This window comes from Podarcis raffonei, chromosome 5, assembly GCF_027172205.1.
Source record: "Podarcis raffonei isolate rPodRaf1 chromosome 5, rPodRaf1.pri, whole genome shotgun sequence".
Lineage (NCBI taxonomy): Eukaryota > Metazoa > Chordata > Lepidosauria > Squamata > Lacertidae > Podarcis > Podarcis raffonei.
In genome coordinates this window covers 67,422,984-67,447,121 of record NC_070606.1, presented here as the reverse complement: position 1 = coordinate 67,447,121, position 24,138 = coordinate 67,422,984, and the positions used below count along the sequence as shown (strand labels likewise).

Genomic DNA, 24,138 nt, shown 5'->3' with positions numbered 1-24,138 from the left:
CACCCAACTACTGTATATAAACCTCTCCCCCCCCCGCACCCCCCCTGCGTTACAGCGGAGTATCGTTCCTCGGCGACTTTGCACGCACGGGATCTTGCTGCGTCAGTGTGCGGCTTTAAAGGAGATTTCCTCAAGGTTTTTTTTCCCTCTCTCTCTCCTTAAAGTGGGGATTATTTATTTATTTAAAGGAGCCTAATTATAGCAACAAGCCAATGAGCGAGATCTGCCTCTCCCCCTTTTCACAGACATACCCTACTGTGCGAGGAGGGCTGGGCCGCCAGGACCACGACCACCTCCCGCCAGACGCGTTCATTGGAGGTAGAGCCGCTTGGAGGACGAAGAGGAGGAGGAGGGCACGTTTCGAACGTTAGCGTTTTCCCCGGGCTGGACCGCCTTTGCGAGCGTTCCACGGTTCGAACGCCGAGTGGGGAAAGGAAAGGGAAACCCCCACGTTCGCAGGCTCTCAGCGTTCGGAGGCTGGAACGTTGCCGCTCTCCGCGTTCGGCAGGCAGCGTGCAGCGCACCGTCTCCAGCGGGGCTCCTTCCTTTTAAATCTCACTCCACCGCCCACCCGCCTCCCTCAACTCGCAACTTTGCCCAGTGCAACTTTGCTCACAGCTTGCTCGGCGGCGGCGGTGCCACCCATTTCCACCCGATTCCTTTTCTCCCCACCCCGCGCGCGTCCACCCAGTGTTGGTTCCGATTGACTTTTTCTGGGGCGTGCTGGGCGTCCCTGGCTTATCTCCGTCCCTGGTGGGGAATGTGGAAATGGCCGGTGACAGGAGCCCTGGGGTCTTCTTGTGCCGGCGACGCTTCGGGCTCCTGCTGCTGGCGACGGCGGCGGCCGGGCTGTGCGGCGGGGTCTCCGGAGTCAAGAATCCCAGCTGCCACGAAGTGAGGACGGCGTTTCAGATCCGCCAGATCGGCCCCCTCAAGCTGGTGCCCGATGTTCCCACAGCCGGTCAGTACCCACACACGCTTCCCCTTTAGACCAGCGGTCTCCCAAGGCTTCCCCGTGGGGGTGGGGGTTGTGACGCGCTTAACCCCGGTTCCTTGCCCTGCTTAGGGCACCTGGGAATGGTTACAAGAGCCGCCTTTTGACAGAGCAAGGCGGCTCGGGAAGAGGTGCTAGAGCGGGTGGGGGAAGCCGAGAGAGTTGAAATGGACGCGGCGGCAGGTCAATGGGCAGAACGGCCCCCGGGGCTGCTCCGAACGTCTGCTGCAACTTGGTTTGCTCAGGCTGAGCTGTTGCCCGGACGCATCGCTTAGAGAGGAGGTCGTGGCAATTCCCTGGAAATTCTTCTGATTCCCCCCACTTTGACCCTGGAGGTTGTGGGTGGTGGGGACTGGGGGCTCTTGGTGACCCGTCTGTTGGGATGCACACCCCTCCAACACAATCCTCGTACTGATAAGAACATGAGGGCAAGCAGGTGGGCAGAGGTGGCTGGCTGATTGCTGGTGGGAGGGGCAGGATTGAGAGCTGTGGCACCGCAGAGAGATAGAGACTGAGAGAGTGCAGGTGTCTGTCCCCAAGAACCTTGGGAACTGTAGTTTGTATGGGTGTTGGGAATTATAGTACAGTGGGGGGTCAGCTACAGTTCCCACGATTTTTGGATGGGTGGGTGGATGTGCTTTAAATGTAGGGTATGCACACAACCCGGGTGTAAAGGTAAAGGACCCCTGACAGTTAAGAATGACTCTGGGGTTGCGGCGCTCATCCCGCTTTACTGGCCGAGGGAGCCAACGTTTGTCTGCAGACAGTTTTTACCAGCCATGTGGCCAGCATGACTAAGCCGCTTCTGGCAAAACCAGAGCATCACTCGGAAACGCCATTTACCTTCCCGCTGGAGTGGTATCTATTTATCTACTTGCACTTGACATGCTTTCGAACTGCTAGGTTGGCAGGAGCAGGGACCGAGCAACGGAAGCTCACTCTGTCGCGGGGATTTAAACCGCTGACCTTCTGATCGGCAAGCCCTAGGCTCAATGGTTTAGACCACAGCACCACCCGCGTCTGTACAGAGAGTAAAAGCAGGGAATTTGTGCAAGGTACCTCATTTTTTGCTTGTTTACTTCTGGGTGTGCAGCAGTGGGGACTGGATACAGCAAGTTGAGTCCTCACCGCTGTGCTACCAAGTGGAGGCAGTGACTCACTCACTTACTCAGGATGACCCTGCTAGGCTCAATCCTTCCCGCCCTGTTGACCAAGGAGAGAAAGAGTTCTAAGTTAAACCTCTGAGGGAGACAGCAGGCTGGTGAAAAGAAGTAGTGCATTGCTGCTCTTTGCAACCATCATTTGCCCTGTCTTCTCCACCATTCTGCTCCTGCACGGTTGGATGAGGCCAGCAATGGCTTCAAGAACTAACTGCCACCTGCCTCCCTCTCTGGAAATCTCTTACCTGCTCCCTTGTTAGTGGCAGCCTGCTAGGGAAGGTTGTGCACTGGTGAGTGGACAGGAGAACCAGGCAGATGTTTCTTGCATGAGGACCCAACTTCTCGCTTGCTCACCTACACTCTGTCTGGTGCTGTGGCAGGTGGGTGCTGCCTGTGCCACCTTAGAGGGTGACCCAGTGGGCGTGAGGTTTTTCATAGAATTGGAAGGAACCAAAGGGTCATTTAACCCAACCCCCCAGCAATGTCCAGCCCTACCCAGAGAAGTGAGTGGAGACAGTAGCTGCTCCTGCAAGGCCTACACCTCCCCACCATGGATCCTGAAAGAGAGAGGGTAAGTGGGCCAAGGCTGGGCCCAGTGCCACTTCTTCTGGCTCACCTGCATTTCCTGACCGGGGTGGCAGAGCTTCCAAAGTGAGTTGGTGGGTGAATGACTGCAGCCAGAGATGAATGCTCCATGCAGCCACCACTCACTTTTGTCTACTTTGGAGTCGGGGCAGAGGAGTGGCCGTTCCATTGCACCACTTTCCTTTTAAGTCTGAGTGAGATGGGATGGTTTGTGTGGCACAGAGCGGACCCTGCCAAACCTTTTGCGGGCTGCTAGCTTTCAGACCAGCTGGTCCATCCAGTGGCCCCTTCTGTGGCTCTGTGCCATGGGCCGCTGCCCCAAATGTGCAGGCCATCAAAGCCTTCATTGATGCTTCAGCTGAGATTCCTACATCGCAGGGGGTTGGACTAGATGACCCTCGGGGCCCTTCCAGCTCTTCAATTCCATGAATGCTGCCTGTTCAGAGCAGCACCCTGGAAATGCTAGCTTGCTGTTGTATTGAGTTCTAAATGTACAACAACACAGGGCTTCCCTGTATTTGGCCCTATGGGAATGTAGGCAAGGCTTAGGCAGGAAACCCCCAACCCCCTTAGCTGCTGTGTTGTATAAGGCTACCGGGGAGCACAATTTGGCTAAAATGTGTGTGTTGGGCGGAGGATGTTGTAGGGCATGCTGTGTTGTAGGGCATGCTGATTTCATTAAAGCCGCCCCCCCACACTTCCCTCCAATAATTTGAGTATTGTCCAGAACTCACAGAAATGAAAAATAGTCTTCCTGTAAATCAGGTTAATGGGAGGGAGGGTGACTCAAGCCAGAGGCACAATAGCAGTCTAACTGAATATGTACCCCGTCTGTCTGCTCCCTGTTCTGTACTTCCTAGGAACTTAATATAGCTCCTATTGTAGCCAAGCACCGCGCTGGTCAGTCTCTGTGCCCAGAGCCAGGTTGTTAGCAAATCTTTTCACCAGGCGTAGAAAAATGAATCTATTGCAGCCGCAAATTAGATTGCCGGGATCATTTGGTCCAAGAAGAGAGAGAGAGAGAGAGAGAATATCTCTCCTAACAGGCAGTTTAGAAACTGCAGATGCAAAAGATCTCTAGGTGCAAGCCTACCAAGTTCTTGGAGCTACGCCAAGAAAGAATTTAACCCAGACCACTTTGTTGCAAGACTCATGCAAAGTGGAAAAATTTTTATAGCATCAGTTTTAGTTCGGTCACAGGTGGACCACAATAAAGCACATTTTGCAGGGAAGTCAAAAGGAAACTTTTCTTGTAATTAAAAGTAGCAGCTCTGCCTTTCACTACAGTAATTGTCTGTACATATATCAAACACAGCTTTTGCTGAAATTGATACTGCGTCATGTACTATTCATTAGTGTATTATTCCCTCTCTTCTTAAATTTATTTTATGGGAGTGGAATCTGAAGACAGGAATGGCCTCCCCCATTCCATCCCAAAGTTTCTTATATGAAAGAACTTTTTAATACTTCAATTAACAGTGACCCCTGGGGAAGTTTTGCTTCCCTCCCCAGGCCCCCTTCATTTAGCAGGTGTTGATTTCTTCAGCAGAGACTGGACAATATGTTGTATGGTACTTTATTCCACCAATGCAAAGGGGTAGTCAGCTTACTGTAGGATTGCTCTGTTCCTGGACATGAGATAGGTGGTAGTTTTGGGGTCACTCTCGCATAAATATGGTGCAGAAAGCATGAACTGGACTAGATGCAGCCCAATGCAGAAGCGAGGGGGATGGAGATAGCTTCTAAATATGTGTGCATGGCACACTCACTCTCACACATGCATGCACAGTCCCTCACAGAATGGTGGGACATGGTTTCCAGATTGAGAGAATAGGACTGCACGGTAAAGCTATCTATGCCACCCAAGTTCCATTGTTTTCAATTAAGCTTTCTCCCAGGTGAGTGAGTATAGGATTGCAGCCCTACTGTCATATCCTTTTCGTTTTGTAGGATTGCATAAGCCTTTCATGCTCGAGTACTTCTGTGCAGTGCTCAAAATCTTTTAAATGGTCTGATAGTGACTAGAGGGGAAGGGGAATGCTCTTCACTGAGATGTCACAGGTACTATCCAATAGGTACCTGTGACACTCCTGCAACCAACTTTTTATGCTGGGCTCACTAGTGGGGTCATGGAAGGCTGCCTTTGCTCCAAATGTTATTGTCCGAATGCTCATAAGATGTATTCTCCACCCCACCCAAATTGCTCTTGTTCAGGAAGTCATTAAGGTGTTCGACACATGATTAAAATACTCGCTTTGCCTCTTCTACTCTGAAGCATCTGTTGCTTGCTATTGTCTTGGGCTGGATATATTGACTTGAGCAGACCATTTGTCTTCTGCGGCAACTTCTTACCTAAGAGCCTTGAAATTTAGTGACAATTAGAGATTTATTCTGATAGAATTGTGGAAACGTTTCTGTCTTCTCAAGCATGTTGAGGGGGAGGCAACCAGAGCAACGGGGCAAATTTGCAGTCTGTTGCTGTTAATGTTATGTGTGCTGAGACTCTTACTGTATTCTGATCAGCGCCTGTACACCTGTGCCTTGGATAATGTCAACCAACACACTGTGGTGCAGTAATGAGACTTCTACTTTAGCTTGCAGGAAGTTGATGTTCTGATATCCAGTATCAAGTTTGCTTGCTGGACTTGTGTGAATCATTATCTCTGAGTCTAACCCTCATGCCAAATGATGCAAGTGATCAATGACTAGATTTCTCAACGTTTCAAGTTTTTCAATTTAAAGCAGTCACGACAGGAGGCTTCAAGTTGGATTGAAGTATTTGTATTCAGGGAGTGGTGGTAGTGTTGGGGGCAGGGGATTGTTTTAAGCTTTCCTTCCTTGCAGGATTCCTGAACAAAATTTGGACCCTCCCTGGCTGCTATTTGACCCATGGATGGTGGGGAAATACAGGTACCTGTAGCTCTGCATGGACCTCCTGACAACAGTGAGGACTGAAGGTGAATGGTACAGCGAGCAAAGGGTTAAGCCAGGGGTTGGTAAATTTTTTTTGCTGCGAGCAGGTCCACTGTCCCTCAGACCTTGTGGTGGACCAGAGAAGGGGCACCAGGGGGTGTGTGGAGCTGGAAGAAGAGGCGAGGGGGGCAAGTAGTCCTCGCCCCAGCCCCAGCCCCAGCCGCTGCACTCACCTTCCCTGGGGCTGCTGCCGTCACCACCCTCACCGCTGCTGCTGCTTCTCGTAGATAGGCAGAGAGAGCTCGTTCGCTCCACTCTCTGGCCCACAGGAGCACCAGGGTGGCAGCAGCGATGGCAGAGGGAAGATGAGTGGCGCGAAAGGGCTGGCTCTGGAGAGGGGTTGCTTAAAATGGCGCTCAGCCAGCTCAGCCCAGCCCCCTTCCTCCTCTAGGCAGGGCGGGGAGAAACTAGGAAGAGGGGAGGGGAATGGAATGGCGCGGGGAGGGAAATGGCACAGCCTGAACAAACAGAATCCCCACACCGATCCACGGACAGTCCGCGGGGTGGATCCTGAAGGCTATTGGGCCTGATCCAGCCTGCGGACCTTAGTTTGCCGATTCCTGGGTTAAGGAGAGAACCCTATCACTGCTTCAAAGTTTTGTTGGTTTTTTTTTAAAAAAAAGACATTGCGAGATGCAATCGTGTCTCTCCTGTGTAATTTTGGTCTTTTCCTTTAAAAGGCTGAAATAGTGCTTTGTGCTCCTTGGAGAGAATAAGATACATTAAGCACAGTGCTGGAAACATGAGGTGGACATCTTGAGGGGAGTGCTAATGCATATCCTTGACCTCTCGTTCTGCCTCCATCTCTCCAGTAAATATAAAAATTGTGGCTTTGTACATCCTTTTTCCTTTTGTTGATCTTGCTGGACAAGATGCCACTGAGAGCCCCACAAACCAATTAATGTTCTAGTCTTTTTTGTTCCCTAATGCAACCTCTTTCATTGTGTTATATTGGTCTTCTATTTGCATGTTGTTTGTTTTGTGCTTGCCTATGTTGAACAACAAGTGTCACCACCCAAAGTCTTATTTTTTTTAAAAAAAATTTTATCTACACATTTCAAGTTTATACAGTTCATTAATTTTACAATCAATTTAACATTTCAGAGTTTGACTTCCTTCCCCCTCTTTTTGTGGTTCCTTCAAAAAATTTTTTAAAAAATATCTTCTGCATATCCCAATTCATTAATATGGTCATTTCATTATGTACTTTAAATATATATTCTTATGAAACTGCAGGTTATTACAATAATCCTGCCAATGTTTTTATCTGTTTGCAATTTATCTGTATATATATTCATTAAGCCATTTCCATTCTTTTATAAAATGTTTGTTATCTTGATTTCTTATTCTTCTGGTAAGTTTCGCCGTTTCTGCATATGCCATAAGTTTTTGTATCCATTCTTCCTTTGCTGGGACTTCTGCTTCTTTCCACCCAAAGTCTTGGCATTTTTGTTTTCTTTTTTTCTTTCATAAAATGTATACACTGCTTGATTGTGAAAAACAAAAAACACACTTCAAAACAGTTTACAAAAATATAGCACAATAAAATCCAGAGGAATTTTACAACCCTACCTTAAAACATACAAAATATAAAATACTAAAACAGATTAAAATTATCCCAGCATCTGGGTAGGCTCATCTAAACAATAATGCTTTTAACGGGCGCTGAAAATAGTAAAGTGAAAGTGCCGGCTTGAGCTCAAAAGGCAGGGAGTTGCAAAGTGTAGGTACTGCCACACTAAATGACCAATTTCTTTCAGATGCCAGAATGGGTATTATGCAGCAGCTGAAGTAGCACCAATTCTGCCGATCAAAGCGGTCAAGCGAACAAATGGTGGAGTAAAGTGATCTCATGAACTGGTCCCCAGTTGTTGAGGGCTTTATATACAAATATACCTGGCCCAGTGGCAAATCGACAACCAGGGCAGACCTCTAAGCACAGGTGTTATGTGCTGACAAGGCCTCACACCTGTCAGCAACCATGCTGCAGCATTCTGCACTAACTGCAGCTTCCAGATCAAGTGCAAAGGAAGCCTACATACAGTCTTAAAGTAACCAACACAGACCAGGCTTTCCCGGTCCAGGAATAGGCATATTTGCCAGATCAGTCACAGTTGGTAAAAAGCACTTCTAGCCCCTGAGGCTACCTGACCAATTTCTCATTGCATTTTAAGCTACTAATATGTACATAGCATAACTTCCATTGAACTGAGTGGGCTTACTTCTGAGCAGACATGCATAGGATTGCACTTTTAGTGTTTTTGTCAAAGTGTCTCAGAGGGATTCTTAAATCCTGTAATAAAAAGTATGCAGGGCTAGAATGCTGCTTTTATAGTATGTCTTGAGTTATTTTTCCTTTCTCCCCGCTTCCCCCCCGCCCCCGTTTCTGGCAGCATTGTTGTAGGCATTTATTTTATATATTAGACCTTTTATGATGCCAATCATGTCTCAGCCCGGGAATACGTGATGGGAAAATGACACAATGCCTTTGAGCATATGCAGAGTGCCTTTCTGTTTGCCCTGGAATAACCACTGGGATTAGGAGGTTTTATGCTTTGTTGACCTTACAGGAAACTTTACAGGAAAAGTTACTTTATAACTCAAGATTAAAGAGGCTGCTTCAGATTTGCTTCAGGTATATTGATCGACATACAAATGCTAAGTTTATAAATACACTGCTGACAAATACCGGCAGTTAAAAGCATATACTTCTCTCTACCTCCCACTGCTCCCTGACTTAAGAAGTTGGCTGTTTGTCCCTCAAAACATGATAACTGCCCTTGATTCCATTATCTACCGTACTTCTGTTGCCAAGGCCATGTTGCTTCTCCTTAACTTTGCAGCACAACAAATACACAGCCTTTCCTCTCCTGCAAATACTCTGGTTCATGCCCTCTTCCTCTCTTGCCCTGACTACTGCGTGATGCCCCCCCATCTTTCTCTAGCTTTCTGCTGTCAAAACCATCCACCTCTCTGATAACTCTGACCATATGACACCTCTCTTTAAATCTCTATTCTCATCTCCTAATGCATCCAGCACTCATCGTCCTTCTTTTCAAAGGCCTCTGAAACTATGTCATATTTATCTGCTCTCATATCTCTCTGCTGACCTCCACTCCTTCAGCTCTTCCCTCCTCAGCTGTCCAAAGGACTCTGACCTTTTGTGGCTCCTTTGGCTTGGGCCTACCCTCTAGAACACACACACACACACACACACACACACACACACACACACTTGTCTAATGCCGTTTGTCTTACGTGCTTCCAATTCCTCTTTAAAACCCACATTTTCCATGGAGCCTTTTATTGTCCAGAGGTGACTCACTGGGACCCTGCAGATGTTGCTGGACTGTAACTCCTACCATCTCTGGCTATTGACCATGCGGGCTGGGGGAAGGGCCATAGGGTATCTGCTTCAGGGGCAATAAGTACCAAATTGAATCCTTAGTGCCTCCAGATGTAAGACAGAGTCCTGTACTCCTTCCGATGAGTCCAGTAACCTCTGGAGGACCAGAAGAGAGCCACCCTAACATAGTGTCTCCAATATGTACTTAGGGTAAAGGGACCCCTGACCATTAGGTCCAGTCATGACCAACTCTGGGGTTGCGGCGCTCATCTCGCTTTATTGGCTGAGGGAGCCGGCGTACAGCTTCCGGGTCATGTGACCAGCATGACTAAGCCGCTTCTGGCGAACCAGAGCAGCGCACGGAAACACCGTTTACCTTCCCGCTGGAGCAGTACCTACTTATCTACTTGCACTTTGACATGCTTTCGAACTGCTAGGTTGGCAGGAGCAGGGACCGAGCAATGGGAGCTCACCCCGTCGCAGGGATTTGAACCGCCGACCTTCTGATCGGCAAGTCCTAGGCTCTGTGGTTTAACCCACAGTGCCACCCGCGTCCCACTTACACCTGTGCAAATGCATAGACAGCAAATGTGGCTTCCCTATTTACTCTCACCCCCCCCATCCCCATTCCTCTTTTTCTCTCCCCTGTGTCACATTATAGTCTTTTGGGCAGAAACATGTCCTCTTGTACTCTGTAAATCACCCATGCCTCTTGATGGCACTACATGAATTGATGGTGATGATCACAGTTGCTGTTTTCAGTCTCCAAAAATTAATGTGCAAAAAGAAGTCTTTCTTTCTTTCCCCCCCCAAGTGGAGACCAAGATGTGTGCTGCTTCCTTTGGCAGATGAATATCAGGCAGGAGCCAGCTTTCCTACTCGCTTCTCTTCCTGTCTGCCACTTCACAATTCTTTTGGATGGCGCTCGTGAAATAAGAAGTCCCCATATGCTTCAGACCCCCCAGAAAGGACCCACCTACTGTGGCTTTCTGTTTTGCAGAAGCTGGAGAGACAGCAGAACTCTGAATTACGCTAGGCTTTTAAAAACCACTATAGAGTGTCACGTTTTTCCTGTGGTTACAGAAATAAAGGAACTCTTAGTAGGTTATTGGAGGTGGGGAGGGGAGAATCCATTTGTTTCTGTTTTGCTGCACTGCTCCAAATATTGTAGAGAAAACACTGGAAAATAAGGGCTGTGTTCTGAAGGCAGAGGTGGGAGTGTGCTTGCTAAGCCTCCCTTATCCTGGTCTCCCTAACTCTATTTTTTCAAGATAATAATAATAATAATAATAATAATAATAATAATAATAATCAGGCATTGTCCCTTATTATGGATGCGCTTATGGCTGGGTCCGTCTTGTACCACAGGGGTCAGCCTTTATGGCTGTGGTGGAATTTGGAACCTGTTTGAGGGTTATCTGTGATAGTGGCTGGATTAGTGCTCTGTGAAGTTTGTGGTGTGAAGCATGGGCTGAATGAGGGTAGCCAGGTGAAAAAGCAGGTCAAATAGATGCACCTTTAATAGCTGTGTCGAAGAAGGAATGCCATCAGGCATAGCTGGCATGACAAGCTAGACGTGCTCGGATTTCCTCTTCTGCACAACTTATCTGGTTCACAAGCTACTGTTCTTTGTTCACCTTTTTGCACACAAAAACCCGATTCTGCTCTGCGGGTATTTGATCTTCCACCCTTTTCTGGGTACAGCCGTGGTGCAAGCGGGAACCTATCCGTGAACCTTTTCAACAGTTATGGTTGGCCAGTCTTCCACGCTTTACAAATGTTGAGGCTTTTCAGAGGAATCTTGTTTTCTTCCTGCCTCGTTAGAGGCATGCTACTCCCTTGAAAATAACAAGCTTCTTTCCCAGAAAACAACAAACAGCTACAGGTGTGAAAAGTTAATATGCTTTTAAACTTTGGCTGACATGCTCTTTAATTAAGGAGAGGAAGGAATGTACGAAAAGGTGATATTGATCCTCAGCACTGCGCATTAAGTGTTTCTCATGCTCTTAATATTTGTTAGGCAGCCGTGCCTTTTATCCTATGCCTTCTTAATTGAGTCTGAAACCCTTTCTGTAAGTTCTTAATTTGGTGGTGGTCGTGGGGTTTCCCCCCTTGCTATGAAGCATGTATGAATCTTATATTGATAGACCACGTCAAGAAACTGATGGAAACTTCCCTGCCTTTGACCTGATCTAACAGGGTCTGCCTTACATTTTTAAGCAGTTTCTCAAATCCTAATAGGAGACTTCAGGAGTATATATGAATTTTATCTTGATGGGCTGCATAAAGAAATCAAAAGTATATATTGATTAAAACATGAAAGCGCCTGCATGTTCCTTACTGCGCCTACGGATTTATTAAAGGTGCAATGCGATAGGTGCTTGTATGCTTTTTCATCTGTGGGGTGGATGTGGGATTTTGTCTGTGGGGAGAGGAAGGGCTAAGCAGTTCCTCCATTGCAAATAGAAGCAGTCGGCGGCAGCTTTTGGGTTTTTTTTATAAAAAAGATGCATGTGGGATGACTGGCACGCATCTGCCTTGTAACATTTAGGTTGGCCCTCAGTCAAGAAATGATGGGAAGACAACTGAAGGACATAATGACAAGGCCACGCCATTAACTTAGCAACAAATGTGGTACACAAACTTCCTATTGATTTCACAAGAGTTTAAACGGGGCCCATTGTTTTCAAACTGAAAGCTCATGCTGTAAACATTTTCCTGCAAATATGGCAACATTAATATGCTCACGCAGCAAGAAGCTTGTTGCAAGGAGAAATTGAGGGTGGGTAAAGTAGAAAACAGTACACACAGTTCTTCCCACCCACAGCAATGCGGGTGGGGGTGGGGAATAGCAGAGAAGTAGAAGGGAATAAATCTTATGACGAATGAAGGTGCTCAGTAGGGGGTGAAATGATGTTATAAGAATCAGAGAATCTGCAGAAAATAGAGCACTGCCTTGGAAAAATCTGATATGCATATTTGCAGGCCTGCCTGGAACTTGTCTTGTGCTAATCTTTTTTTGTTTTTAAATTATTTTTTAATATCTCAAAGCTGTGTAGAGTCAGGAGCCAGATCTTCAGCTGGAATAAGCCAATTATGTCTGCCTAAGTAATTGTCTAATAACCTCCACATTCTTTCCTGTGGAGAGATGAGGATATTGGACTGTATGATATAATGCACCTACTGTATTCTGATTCTTGGAGAAGGGTTGCCAGAATGTGAAATGTTGCAAATCCATTTATTTGGAAATGTTCTGTTCTTATTGATGACATTCTTAATAAGATGCATATTCATCTATATAAAAGCAAAGGTGAGGGAACCTGTGGCCTTTCAGATGTTGTTGAACTCCAACTAAGTCCCAGTCAGCGTTGCCAGTGGTTGTGGGCGATTGGAGTAGCAATACAATAACATCTGGAGCGCCACAGGTTCCCCTCCCCTGATAGGTCCAATGGTCCCATGTGATCTTGAATCCTATGAAGCTACAGAATTGCCTATCTCTCAAAATGTGCCCAGTTATGCTGAGAGCATATTAAGGGCGTGTGGCTCTGGCCTAGAAGCTGGTGAGAATGCAAATGGCAGCTGTTTTCAAGGGTGTCTTGGCAAACAAATGTTATTTATTTCAAATGCCTTTGATCTAAATTAAAAGGAAGGTTAGTTTAACATTAAGTTTTCTAGATCTCAGGAACTGGCTTGAAGTTTCAGGGTTTAGACACATTCTTGGACTCTCCGGGTAGTGGCGGATTTGGGGCTCTCAAATTTCCATGGTACCCTGTGTGACTTTACAATTGGCACCCCTGCCTCTTGTGCTCCATTCAATACCATTGTTGTGGTGCCCCCTGTGGTGCCAGCACCCGGTGTGGCCAAACAAGTCACACAACTGTTATGTACTGTGTTGAATAGGATCCAAAATGCAGCAGACTGATTGGTCCTAGAACAATAGGATTCAGAATGCAGCAGTCTGATTGGTCCTAGAGCAATAGGATTCAGAATGCAGCTGTCTGATTGGTCCTAGAACAATAGGAATCAGACTGCTGCATATCACCTTTTTGTACATTCCTTTCAGACTGGGTATTATCCAATGTCTATCTTTCTCCAGGGGAAGGGCAACCACTGGATACAACACTCTGTTTACTGTATCTTGGGGTCTGAGCATTCGGAGCAGGCCTGGCCCAAGCTATTAGGCAGAGTGAGACAACCAGCTCAAGAAGCAGAGACCGGAGGCAGAGGGCCCCCAAGCCATTCACTTCCCTTGAAGAAATGTGTGCAATATGGCCCTTAAGCTTACCAGCTTCCCTCCAGCTGCTGGAGAACAAGATTCTGTCCACAGAATCCAATTGCCAGTCCAGTCACCTTCTGTATGTGGAATGGAGAGGGGGAGCCATCTTGTCTGCCTCAGGCTTGGGCTCAGAAGCATTCTGGTCTAGCAACTCCATCACAATTCAGGAACCACGGGTTTAAAATCCCTGTGTTTTCAGGATTACAGGTTCAAAATGCCTGCTCCACTCTGAAACTCTCTGGGTGGTGTTGGTTTACGATACGATAATCTTTATTGTCACAGTCCCATACAGAACAACGAAATTGAAAAAAATCTACATCAGACATTCAAAAACCAACAAGCATGCTATCCCAGCTATCCCAGCCTGGTTAACCCCCTAAAAACTCTTGATACCCCATAATTAAATACAATATACTTAAATGAGGCTCTTGGGTGATGTGCCTCACAGGATATTTATGAGGCTAAAATGGCTGTTGGGAGGAAATAAATGCTCAGTTCAGAATGCTTACCTTTGTGTTAAACACATTGTACCAAGTGAGCAATATTTTTCCAACCAATATGTTAGAAGTTCATTTTTTATCAGTGTTTTTTTTAATGTAGGTGCCTTGCATTAACATCTGGACAGCACATTTGCAAATCTAACATCGCTGGCTGATAAATGAGGGTGTGAGTTGCAGTCTGTGCACCACAGATAGTTCTGATGATTTAGTTACGTAAACTGAGGTCATTAATAAACAATAGGGTATATTTTATATTATGATGCTACTTCTTATTTATAGATTTTTTCCTGTTGGATTCAGAAATTAAATGGCTCATACTGTTGCCTGAGCTTAACTCAAAACTCCTGTGGAGAAGTGACGTCTTTTGTCTTGGAAAGCTGGATGTCCTATTTGTTCTGTTCTGTTGGTGCAGAAGTTCTTGTGGGCCGTATGTTTGTAATTCCCACCCCACCCCGGTAATGCGCTAATACGAATATGGTGAGTGATAATTGGTTTTTGCCGGGAATGTATAATTAACATGTAGCAATATTGATATGCTGGGGTGACATGGATTTTATTGATATGCCCAGAGCCTGGACACAATACTTGGTGGGTGAGATTATTTACTCAGATGCTATAAAGGCTTGATAAAGACTTTTAAAAAGAAGGCCTCAGGGTAGCACTTGCAGATATGGCAAGAGACAACAGCAGGAATTCTGGACGGATAGCATGATAAATTTTTAAGTCAATCTTCAAAGAAATGGCACATTTTTTTCAGTCACTTAGAAAGCTTGTAAATTATGACTTATTTTTATTTTAAAAATCAACTCCCCCCCCCACAGCACATGTATCCATAGCATAGTACACAAAGCCTTTTGAATTAATATACTTTGAATTGCGGTAACTGATACAAATCATCCTAAATTTCAATTTATCTAATATTTGTTGTCAACTCCCCTATTGTAACTTCCTCCTTGTATTAGCTCTGAGCTGCGCTGGATTTTGGCTGAGCAGACTCTCTGTGGTTTATCTATCAAATCTTCTTATTTTTATAGAACGTTTCATATGCTTGATTGTCCTACTTAGCTCTTTTTAAAAATGAAAAGTATATTTTATAGAGATGAGGCACTTTCTCTGCACAGCAGCATTCTGTCAAAGTTATAATTCTGTCATAGGCCAGATGTGCTGTGCACTTACTTTTGCTATCTCTGGAAAAACCTTTATCCCATCAGGACAAGCGATTAAAACTTTTATCTTCTGAACTATGATTTAAATTCAGGTGTCTCTGACATTTAATCTTGATTGCTCATCAATAAGGCAAGGGCCTTGGAATTCAGGCTTATGTCATGAGTGTATAACGTAAGTCTAGTTGCCCAAAATCTCTTGATTGAAAAATTCATTGAATCTGTTATACTTTCCTGCTGAGTCTTGGGTAATGGGATATCTGATTGATTAACACTGCTTGGATGTTCCTCAGCAATAACTGGCCTTTGGTAGATAAATGGCCCAATTCTTGACAGCTACTCTTCAGAACATCACCATGAAACAGAGTTATTCTGAAGGTGCAGGGACTGACTTACCTACAACAACATTGTATACTGGGATATATTTGTTAAGGATTGAGATTTGTGGGGAAAGCCTGAACTTTATGATTGGGATCGAGGTAAAGTTAGTTGCATTTAGTTCCCATGGAAATTAAGAAAACTAGCCTCATTAATTTCTATGAGATTTAATTCTGCTAATCTGGATCCAACACCTTGCTCTGGAACTGATGGAAGGGTTTCGGGTTTTTAGGACTAAACTATGCATGGTGTGGAGACAGTGAACTCACTTAGTAGGTTTTACTGATGGCCTTCTCATTTTCATTGGCTGTTGATTGATTCTTTCACTTTAAAACAAATCCTCCAAAGGCTGCTAGATTGTCACCAAAATTTCATGAAAGTCAACTGTTTACCTATGAGGTTACAAGGAATGTTTTTATAGTACAGTGGTACCTTGGTTCTCGAACTTAATCCATTCCGCGAGTCCGTTCAACTCCTGAAACTGTTCAAAAACCAAGGCACGGCTTCCAATTGGCTGCAGGAACTTCCTGCAGTCAAGCAGAAGCCATGTTGTACGTTCGGCTTCCGAAAAACGTTCGCAAACCGGAACACTTACTCACTTTTTTCCGGGTTTGTTTGGGAGCTGATTTGTTCGGGAGCCAAGCCGTTTGAGAACCAAGGTACCACTGTAAGTGGCAACAATAATCATCCTAATTAGATCATTCTGTAAAGCACTTTATAGTTATTATCCTTTTTTAAAACGTAATTTGATTCTCAAGTTCTGTGAAACCTTAAGGAAATTTGTCAATCTCTTCTTGGTGTGCTAATTTTTAACTTGGGGTTAAGAGTCAATAGACTTCTTGCTTTAATAAGCAATCACTTCTGCTCTGCTCCTCCCCTGGCAAGAGCAGGTAAGCATAAGAGTCAAGTGCATACTGTAACTTTAGGTTTGTACAATTCAAGTGGATTAAAGCACTCTGTCACCTTAGTATAACAAATCTATTTTAAGAAAGGATCAGACTTCTTGTGGTTTGGAAAGGGACTGGGAAATATATTGAAAAGTGTGGGATGAGTGAATGATTAATGGGACACTAGACAAGCAAAGCAGGATGAACGCTTTTTGTCATATAATGGCTCCACAAACAAATAGAAACAAATGCTCAACAAAGGCAGGATATAATCTATCTTCCATGTAAGCTTTGTGCAAGCAAATGCAGATGAAGGCTCAGTAAATAGAATATCTGGAGGAGCCCTTACTGTTACATCTCAACCTGTGATCATGTTTTGCTTCTCTCTAGCAAGCCAGGCTCACTAGCCAGCCTTAAACTATGGCTTGTTGTTGCTTTACACATCCTGGTTTGTTAGGGCAAAACAAATGGCAACTCTGTGTTCAGAAGCAATGCTAAGATATCTTCTTCCTGTCTTGTTTACCAGTTCAGATCATGGGAGTAGCAGAGCTGGAGCAGTAGCACAACGTGCATTAGTACACAGTTCATGCATGATATGGCTTACTAAGCTAAAGTTATTGTCTTATGCAAATGTGGCTACTTTCTACAAAGCTACTACAGGAAGGACTCACATGATGATGGAAGGTTATGAGGGTGGCCTGGCAAAGTCAAGGGAATGGAAGAATTTAGAGATACTTACCAAGTGAATTTTAATACACGCCATTGTTTTCTGCTCCCAGAATAGTAGCTTTGAGGTGTGTGTGTGTATATACACATACACACACATATACATATATACACATATACATAGAGGAGTATTTAGATCTGGAAAATTGCCTGGGGGGGAAAATCTGTTTCCTAGTGCCATTTCTTTGATCAAAATTAGTCACTGGTGGCTAATTTTTATGTTTTGCTTTTTAACCTTTAGGAAACCTGATCACAGATCCCTCACCTCTCAAGTCAGTTTTGGCTCTGAGTGTCCGGAAAGACATGATGCTATCTTAGCACCAGATGTTTAGAGAATCTGTATAGCAGCAGCCCAGCGCTTGATCATCATTACGACATGTACGAACCATACATTTAAAGCACATCGAAAGTATCCCCCCCCCAAACTTGGGGAAGTATATTTTGTTAAGGATGCTGGTAATTGTAAGATGTAAACTACAGCTTCCGGGTATATTTGAGAGGAGGAATGTGTTTTCAGTGTTTGGTGCGTAGACAGCCTGCATTATCAAATCTGCACCGTAAAGTACAGGTGCTGCTAAATTCCTGTTTAAGCAACCCTACCTTTCATTGCTGTCTATCAGGATTTGCCTTCCCTAGTCTTTCTCTGGTCTTTTGACTACAACATTCTTAGAATCAAAGTATTCACTTTGGTTTTTCCTCCATTCTGGAGGAAAGTATATAGGACTTATTCCTAGTGGGGAGATTTCTCCTCTGTCGTCTTCTGAGCATAAGTCTCAAACCTGGGACTATCTGTCTACTTTAATGGCTTCTCTTGTGTGCTGTCCGTTTTTATACATTTGCATGGATAGAATTACCACCAACAGATGGAGACCTCCAGGTCCCTTTCTTCATGTTTCAGCAAACTAACGCAGGGCCCAGTGATTCACGAGCAATGGATGGGGCAGGTGAGTAGGAGCAGATTCTGCTCAGAATTTTAAATAGAAGCAGAAATGAAACAAAGTAAACCAGAACGAAGCATTTTATTTTACTACTTAGACCAACAAAAGCATCTTACATGAAAAATGAAGAATGCAAATATTTACTAGTAGATTAACATTATAATTATGAACCTGAGAGAGTGGGTTTGCATTACATTCAGTTGAAAATAATTGATAAATATCAGTGTCACCACACCTTAAGCCCTCATCTTAAGCAGTTTCCAATGAATTAATAAATTGTGGAAGAGGCCCGAGGGAGGAGGGCTGAGGTTTTGAACAAGACATAGGCGAGATACATTGAGACCTGGTGGGCATATAAACAGCTGAACATCTGCCAGGAGAAGCTGGGAATGGAATGAAAAGGAGGACAGCTAGATTCACACCAGCAACTCCTGCCCAACCACTGTGAGTACTCTTCTGCCACTGTGGAAGTTTCCCTGATTCCACAAATTTGAGGGACGAGGAGCGAGATTTTGATCTCGCCTATAAAAATATATCAGGATCTTGCCTATAAAAGTTGAGGAGCCCCCAAGGTGCAGAGACCTCTGTTGCCACCACTAGAGGAACTTTGGCAGGCTCCTTTGGCAAGCAGCAAAGTAGTGACTCGGCTTAGCTAAGAGGATGGAAGGAGCAGCTGCACTCTGTAAAGAAAATTAAGAAAAAAAAGACAAATTGCAACAGTTTTAACACTAGGTAGCTAAATGAGTTGAGCCATATATAGTAATATGTTTATGATAAGAACACACAGGCAGGATTGCTTGGCTTAATTTGGCAACTGAACCAATTATCGTGAAACTAATTCAAAACTGAATCAAGTGAAGAATTAAATCGTGATTATTGAAGAAATACATAAGTTGATTTACCTAATGAATTTTGGCAATGTAATGACTTGTAAGAACTATGATTGGAATAAATTATGTTGATGGGGATACAAATTATAATTGGATTGAACTGAAATGGATGGTGGGTGGATTTGAAGGATGAACTATCTAATAAATGCATATGATGCAGAAAATTTAATGACTATGAGATATTTGAGAATTAATTGAGATAGTGGTAGCAAAAGTTCAAGCATAAGGTAGATGTTATGTACTGAAGTTCTCACCCTGGGCCAGCAGGGGGATACTGTAGATAGTTTTCACTCAGGTCCACGTCAGTTATTTTAGGCGGGGAAACCCTGGGTTGTTGTTGCTACAATGTTGACAGCCGGCTGCCTATAAAAGCAGGCCGGCTGAGCTATTTGCTGTTCAGTCTGTCCAGCTTACAAATAAAGAGCTGCTCTGGAGGAATCGCTGTGTCGTCTGCTATGTTCGCCCACAACTTAACAGTAGAGATAAGTACTGAGGATGAGAGTGTCCTAATAAGAAAAATATACCTGGTTTATAAGAGAAAAGCGCTTACAATAATAAGACACACACATATATGATATGTATGAAGCCCCTAAATGTGAATGGAGTATCAGGGGAAATGAATTAAAATAACAGAATATAGGTCCTTGGAACGTTAAACGGCAAGAAAGAGAAGGTCCAAATGGGGTCACAATAGACAATAATCATAAGCTGTACACAAAAGAAGTGACCCTTCTGGAAGAAAAAGTATAAGAAGGACAAAATTTAAAGGACAGAAAATTGGAAATTTGGATTGCTGTTAAAGATAAAACTCAGAATGTTTTTATCTCTGAATTTGATTAAAAAAGGAAAATCATGATATTAAAATATAAGAACAATTAGAAGTGATGGCTAATAAAACTTTAGGGTGGGAGAAAAAGGTGGAATAATTGATAATAGAATGGAAACATACAATAAAAAATGGCAAATATGGAAAAAGCACAAACAGAATTAGAAAATATACCTAGAGAATTATAAACAAGGAATAGAGTATTAGAGATAGATGTAGAAATGAATACAGCTAAGTATGAGGAAATAACCCATGAACTAAGAAAGAATAATTTGCAATTATGAGGGCCTCTAGAGGGGATCAGGATAGATAGTTTTGTGACATTGTCAGAAGAGCACCTGTCAAAATATATTCAGTTGGATAGAGTGCCGTTGATACAGAAGCTTCCTTCCAAGTTATAGAGAACACTTGGAAGAAGAGTATAGCCCCTGCTTGTTTGGAATGGATTGAAAAAACTTGGTCTATTGTCACTGTGGTCAAATTAACATACAGTGGTACCTCACTGAGCTGAGCGTCCGGGATCCATTCCGGAGCCCTGGACACTGTACTATAGGAGAGCACAACTAAATATGTCGAACAGATTTCTGAATGAGAAGGGTTTTTTAGTGATGTTTTGGGACAAGTATAATGATCATATTCAGCCTTTTTTATTTGCTGTAGTTTGTTGTATGAGATATGTATTAATTTAGTCTAAGATTAAAATAAAATAAGTTGCAGAAGAGAAAAACCAGTAACTCTTTCATCTAGCAGCAACTGGTGATCTTAGGCTCAGATCAAGTAGGTATTTTGTTGCCTATTACTAGACCACTTATCTGGAAAACCTGTGATTGTGGCAGGTTGCAAAGATAAGATTACAGTGCTTTGTTCCAGATGATAAAGGGCAGCTTTGAAGAGCTGGATCCTTAGAACTATTTTTAAGTTGTATATCAGGGAAGCAATCCAAAGGGTTATGCACCTTTAGAGTACTTTTAAAAAGAAGAAGAAAAGCTAAGCACTTCTGTCCAATACAGGGGAGGCAATTGGACTCCACAACAAAGCTTATGTTTTGGGATAAACAATATCATTGTCACAATAAGATCCAATGGTTCTGATCATGTTTTGCTGGAATGGTGAACCTGTGTGCATACCAGGTGTTGCTGGCCCATCTTCACTGACAATTGGCCATTCTGGCTGGGGCTGATGGGAGTTGGAGAAACATCTGGAGTGCCACACATTTCCCACCCCTGCTGTATTGGCTATGAATGTTGCTTTACTGAAGATCTTAGTGATAGAACGATATGGGTTTTGCAGGCTGTTTTTAGTCTTCCTTCCTGGATTTATTTTCCTACAGTTGTGCTTCATGGATAAACATACATCTGTCGAACATAACTGGAAATGCTATTTATCCAGAAATTCCTATCTTCTTTCCGCTTGCAGTGGTACAATAAGACTCTCTGGCTCTTTGCTAACGTAATGGATTTTTATTCAAAGTCAGTGCTAATAAGGCATTGCTATGATGGTTGCACTGTAAATTAGTAAAGTTAATTGAAATTAGGAGGAGCTTTTTTATTATTAATCATGTAGAACTGGCATAATATCATGGTGGTGCAAAGCCACAGGTAAAATGTATCAATGCTTTATTTTTGAAAATGATCCTTTTCAAGATTTGTTATGAACAAATATACAGAATTCAGTTTTATCTGGTTGCTCTTATTTCATGAATGTATGAAAGAGAGCAGAGGAGGCTAATTTTCAGACTGAAGTCCTGATTCCCCCTCACCTCCAAAAATCCCACCAGTTTCAGTGATGATGACAAAATGGGTGAGGGGGGAATAGACAGGATACTGGATTCAGTAGAGCCCAGACCCTGATGGAGATGCAAATAGTGCCCTCTCTGGCCACCAGACGAATCTGATGAGTGGCCAAGGGATGAGAAGTCTTCTCAGCTGATTTGTATGGATCAGCCAAGAGAGGGGAGCTGTCCCCTTCATGTGTGTGTGTGTGTGTTTGCGGGTGCCTGAGAAAATATGGGGTGGCCACACCTACCACCAGCATGGAGGATGGCCTAGGGTGAGTGTGGTTCTTGGGCCACACTCCAAGAACCACACTCACCCTGCTCCTCCTGATAAACACCTATGTGGTGGTTAACACTTTGGTACACTTATTATATCAGTTTTCAGCCTAGTGTGCAGATTTATAGGGGCAAAACAAAATAAAAATTGACTTGTCAACAGCCAAATCTCTGGTGGTAAAAATAATTTGTGCCCGGTTCCTCAGTCCTTCTGTTTCTGTGTGATAATGGTCTGATTTCCTGCTCAAGTTCAGTTATGGAAAACTGAATTTTGATCTAAGGAATGTGAGTTCAGATCTTATCTCTGTCCTGCATCCATGATTATGGACAGGGACTATATCAGGGGAACAGTTTGACTGTCTTCCGAGCAGCATGGAAGCTGCTTCCCATGTTGAACTAGTCATATCTAATGGGAATTCATTGTGTGGGTGGGTTGATTGAAATGCTAATTTATCATACACAGTTACCAGCCATGTATAATAATTTATAAAAGATATAATGTATGAAGCAACCCTGCGTAGACACATATGTGTCACACTTTATGGAGCCCAGTCCTGTAACTGAAGGGACAAAAGTGGCTTTGACATTTCCCATCAACAGCAGCTGGACAGGGGACTGAGCAAATCCTGGCCACGGTCCTCCTCCACTATGATGAGATGTATTGTATTTCTATTTAAATTATAGTAACTATTGCGTTTCCTCTTTGGTGATCTGCAAGTGGTCCAGGTCTCAAAGACTACATATGCTCTTTCAAACCATTTACCGGTAATTCCCAAAACATGGACCTACGTTCATTCCATATTTCTCTCCCAGAATTGATTTTCAAAGGATCACCTCTTGGCACTAGAAAGGATAGCAAACTCCACACCTCCCAAGGAACGGTACTGATGTGGAATATTCCCATATCAAACCACTCCTGCCTCTTCACAACTTTCCCCTGGTCCTAAGTGCTTAAGATCCCAAAGCAAGGTAGGCTACAGGTGTGGGACATAATATTGATTTAAACTTAATGGGAACAGCTATGGACGAACACCCTGAAATTCATGGCATGCTATACTTTAAAGGGAAATCATCTGAAGATGGTTCACAGGTGGTACTCAACACCAAATACGTTGACAAAGATGTTGAAATCGCGGAGTGATAAATGCTGGAAGTGTGAAAAAAACACAGTAGGAACATTTTACCATGTGGTGGTCCTGCAGTGTGATTAAAGAATACAGTGGTACCTTGGGTTACAGACGCTTCAGGTTACAGGCTCTGCTAACCCGGAAGTAGTACCTTGGGTTAAGAACTTTGCTTCAGGATGAGAACAGAAATCGTGCAGCGGCGGCGCAGAGGCAGTGGGAGGCCCCATTAGCTAAAGTGGTACCTCAGGTTAAGAACAGTTTCAGGTTAAGAATGAACCTCTGGAACAAATTAAGTTCTTAACCCAAGGTCCCACTGTATTGGGAAACAATTTATAATGAGCTTTAAAAAAGTTTAAAAGATCTTTCCCTAAAAGCCCAGAGATATTCCTCCTGAATGCCACTACCGCTGCTCAGATTTTACTTGTACAAAAGTGGAAAACGGATGCTGTTTCAACAAAAGATGAGCGGCATCATAAATTGTTGGAATATGTGGAATTAGCGGCTATGACTAATAGAAAAAGAAATTGAGATGACTGAAAACTTAAGGGAGAATGGAAGTTATATATAGAATAGATGAAAAATCATAACAAGATAATTAACCTAGCAGGATGTGAGCAGTTCAGCAGTGTAAGTTATCACAAGAGGTAAAGAGAGGAAGAATGGAAAAAATTAGAGAAGCAAGAAGATGCGGTTTGGAAGGGATTAGATAAGAAACCATGGAAGGAGTGGAAGGGAAGTACATAAGCAGATTTTTGTTTTGTTTTTATTGTATTAGTATACCTGCTCTGAGACCCCACAGCTAATTCTCCCCTGGCCTCCTCGCTGGCCCAAGTAGGACTAATTCAGCCAGGCAGCCCTGCTGATAATCTAATGCTTATTAGATGGATTTCCCCTAAATTGATTTCTGAACTTTGAATTTTATTGTTATTCATGTTTTTATACTGTATTTTATGCTGCTTTTACAATTAAGTGCTTTAAATTTGTTGTTAGCTGCCCTGAGCCCGGCTTTTGAATTGGGAAGGGTGGGGTATAAATAAATAAAATAATAATTATTATTATTATTATTATTATTATTATTATTATTATTATATGTAGAAGGTATTATGTATGTAGTTTATCAGCAGAGAACGTGTAATAGAAAAGCAAATAAATAAATAATAATAAAAAGATCCCAAAGCAAAGGCATAAGAAGCTCCTTGTACAAGTACACCTTAACACCTGGATGCTGATGTCACCCCTTCTGGCATCAGGCAACAAAGTAAAGCACAGATTCTTCAAGGTGAAAGTGACGGCATTTTCTAATCACTGTCTGTCTTTAA

General features: G+C 43.6%; 1 protein-coding gene across 2 annotated transcripts in view; it reads left to right on the top strand.

Moving 5' to 3' along the window:
- Positions 1–249: 249 nt before the first annotated feature.
- Positions 250–24,138, top strand: part of LOC128414531 (glypican-5-like) — a 402,464-nt gene continuing 378,575 nt past the window's right edge. Inside the window, exon 1 of one of the 2 annotated variants that reach the window (XM_053389946.1) lies at positions 250–961. In XM_053389946.1, coding sequence (XP_053245921.1) covers positions 769–961 — 193 coding nt within the window. In that variant the 5' untranslated portion in view covers positions 250–768. The remainder of the gene's footprint in view (positions 962–24,138) is intronic. The other variant, XM_053389947.1, reaches the window with a different exon arrangement.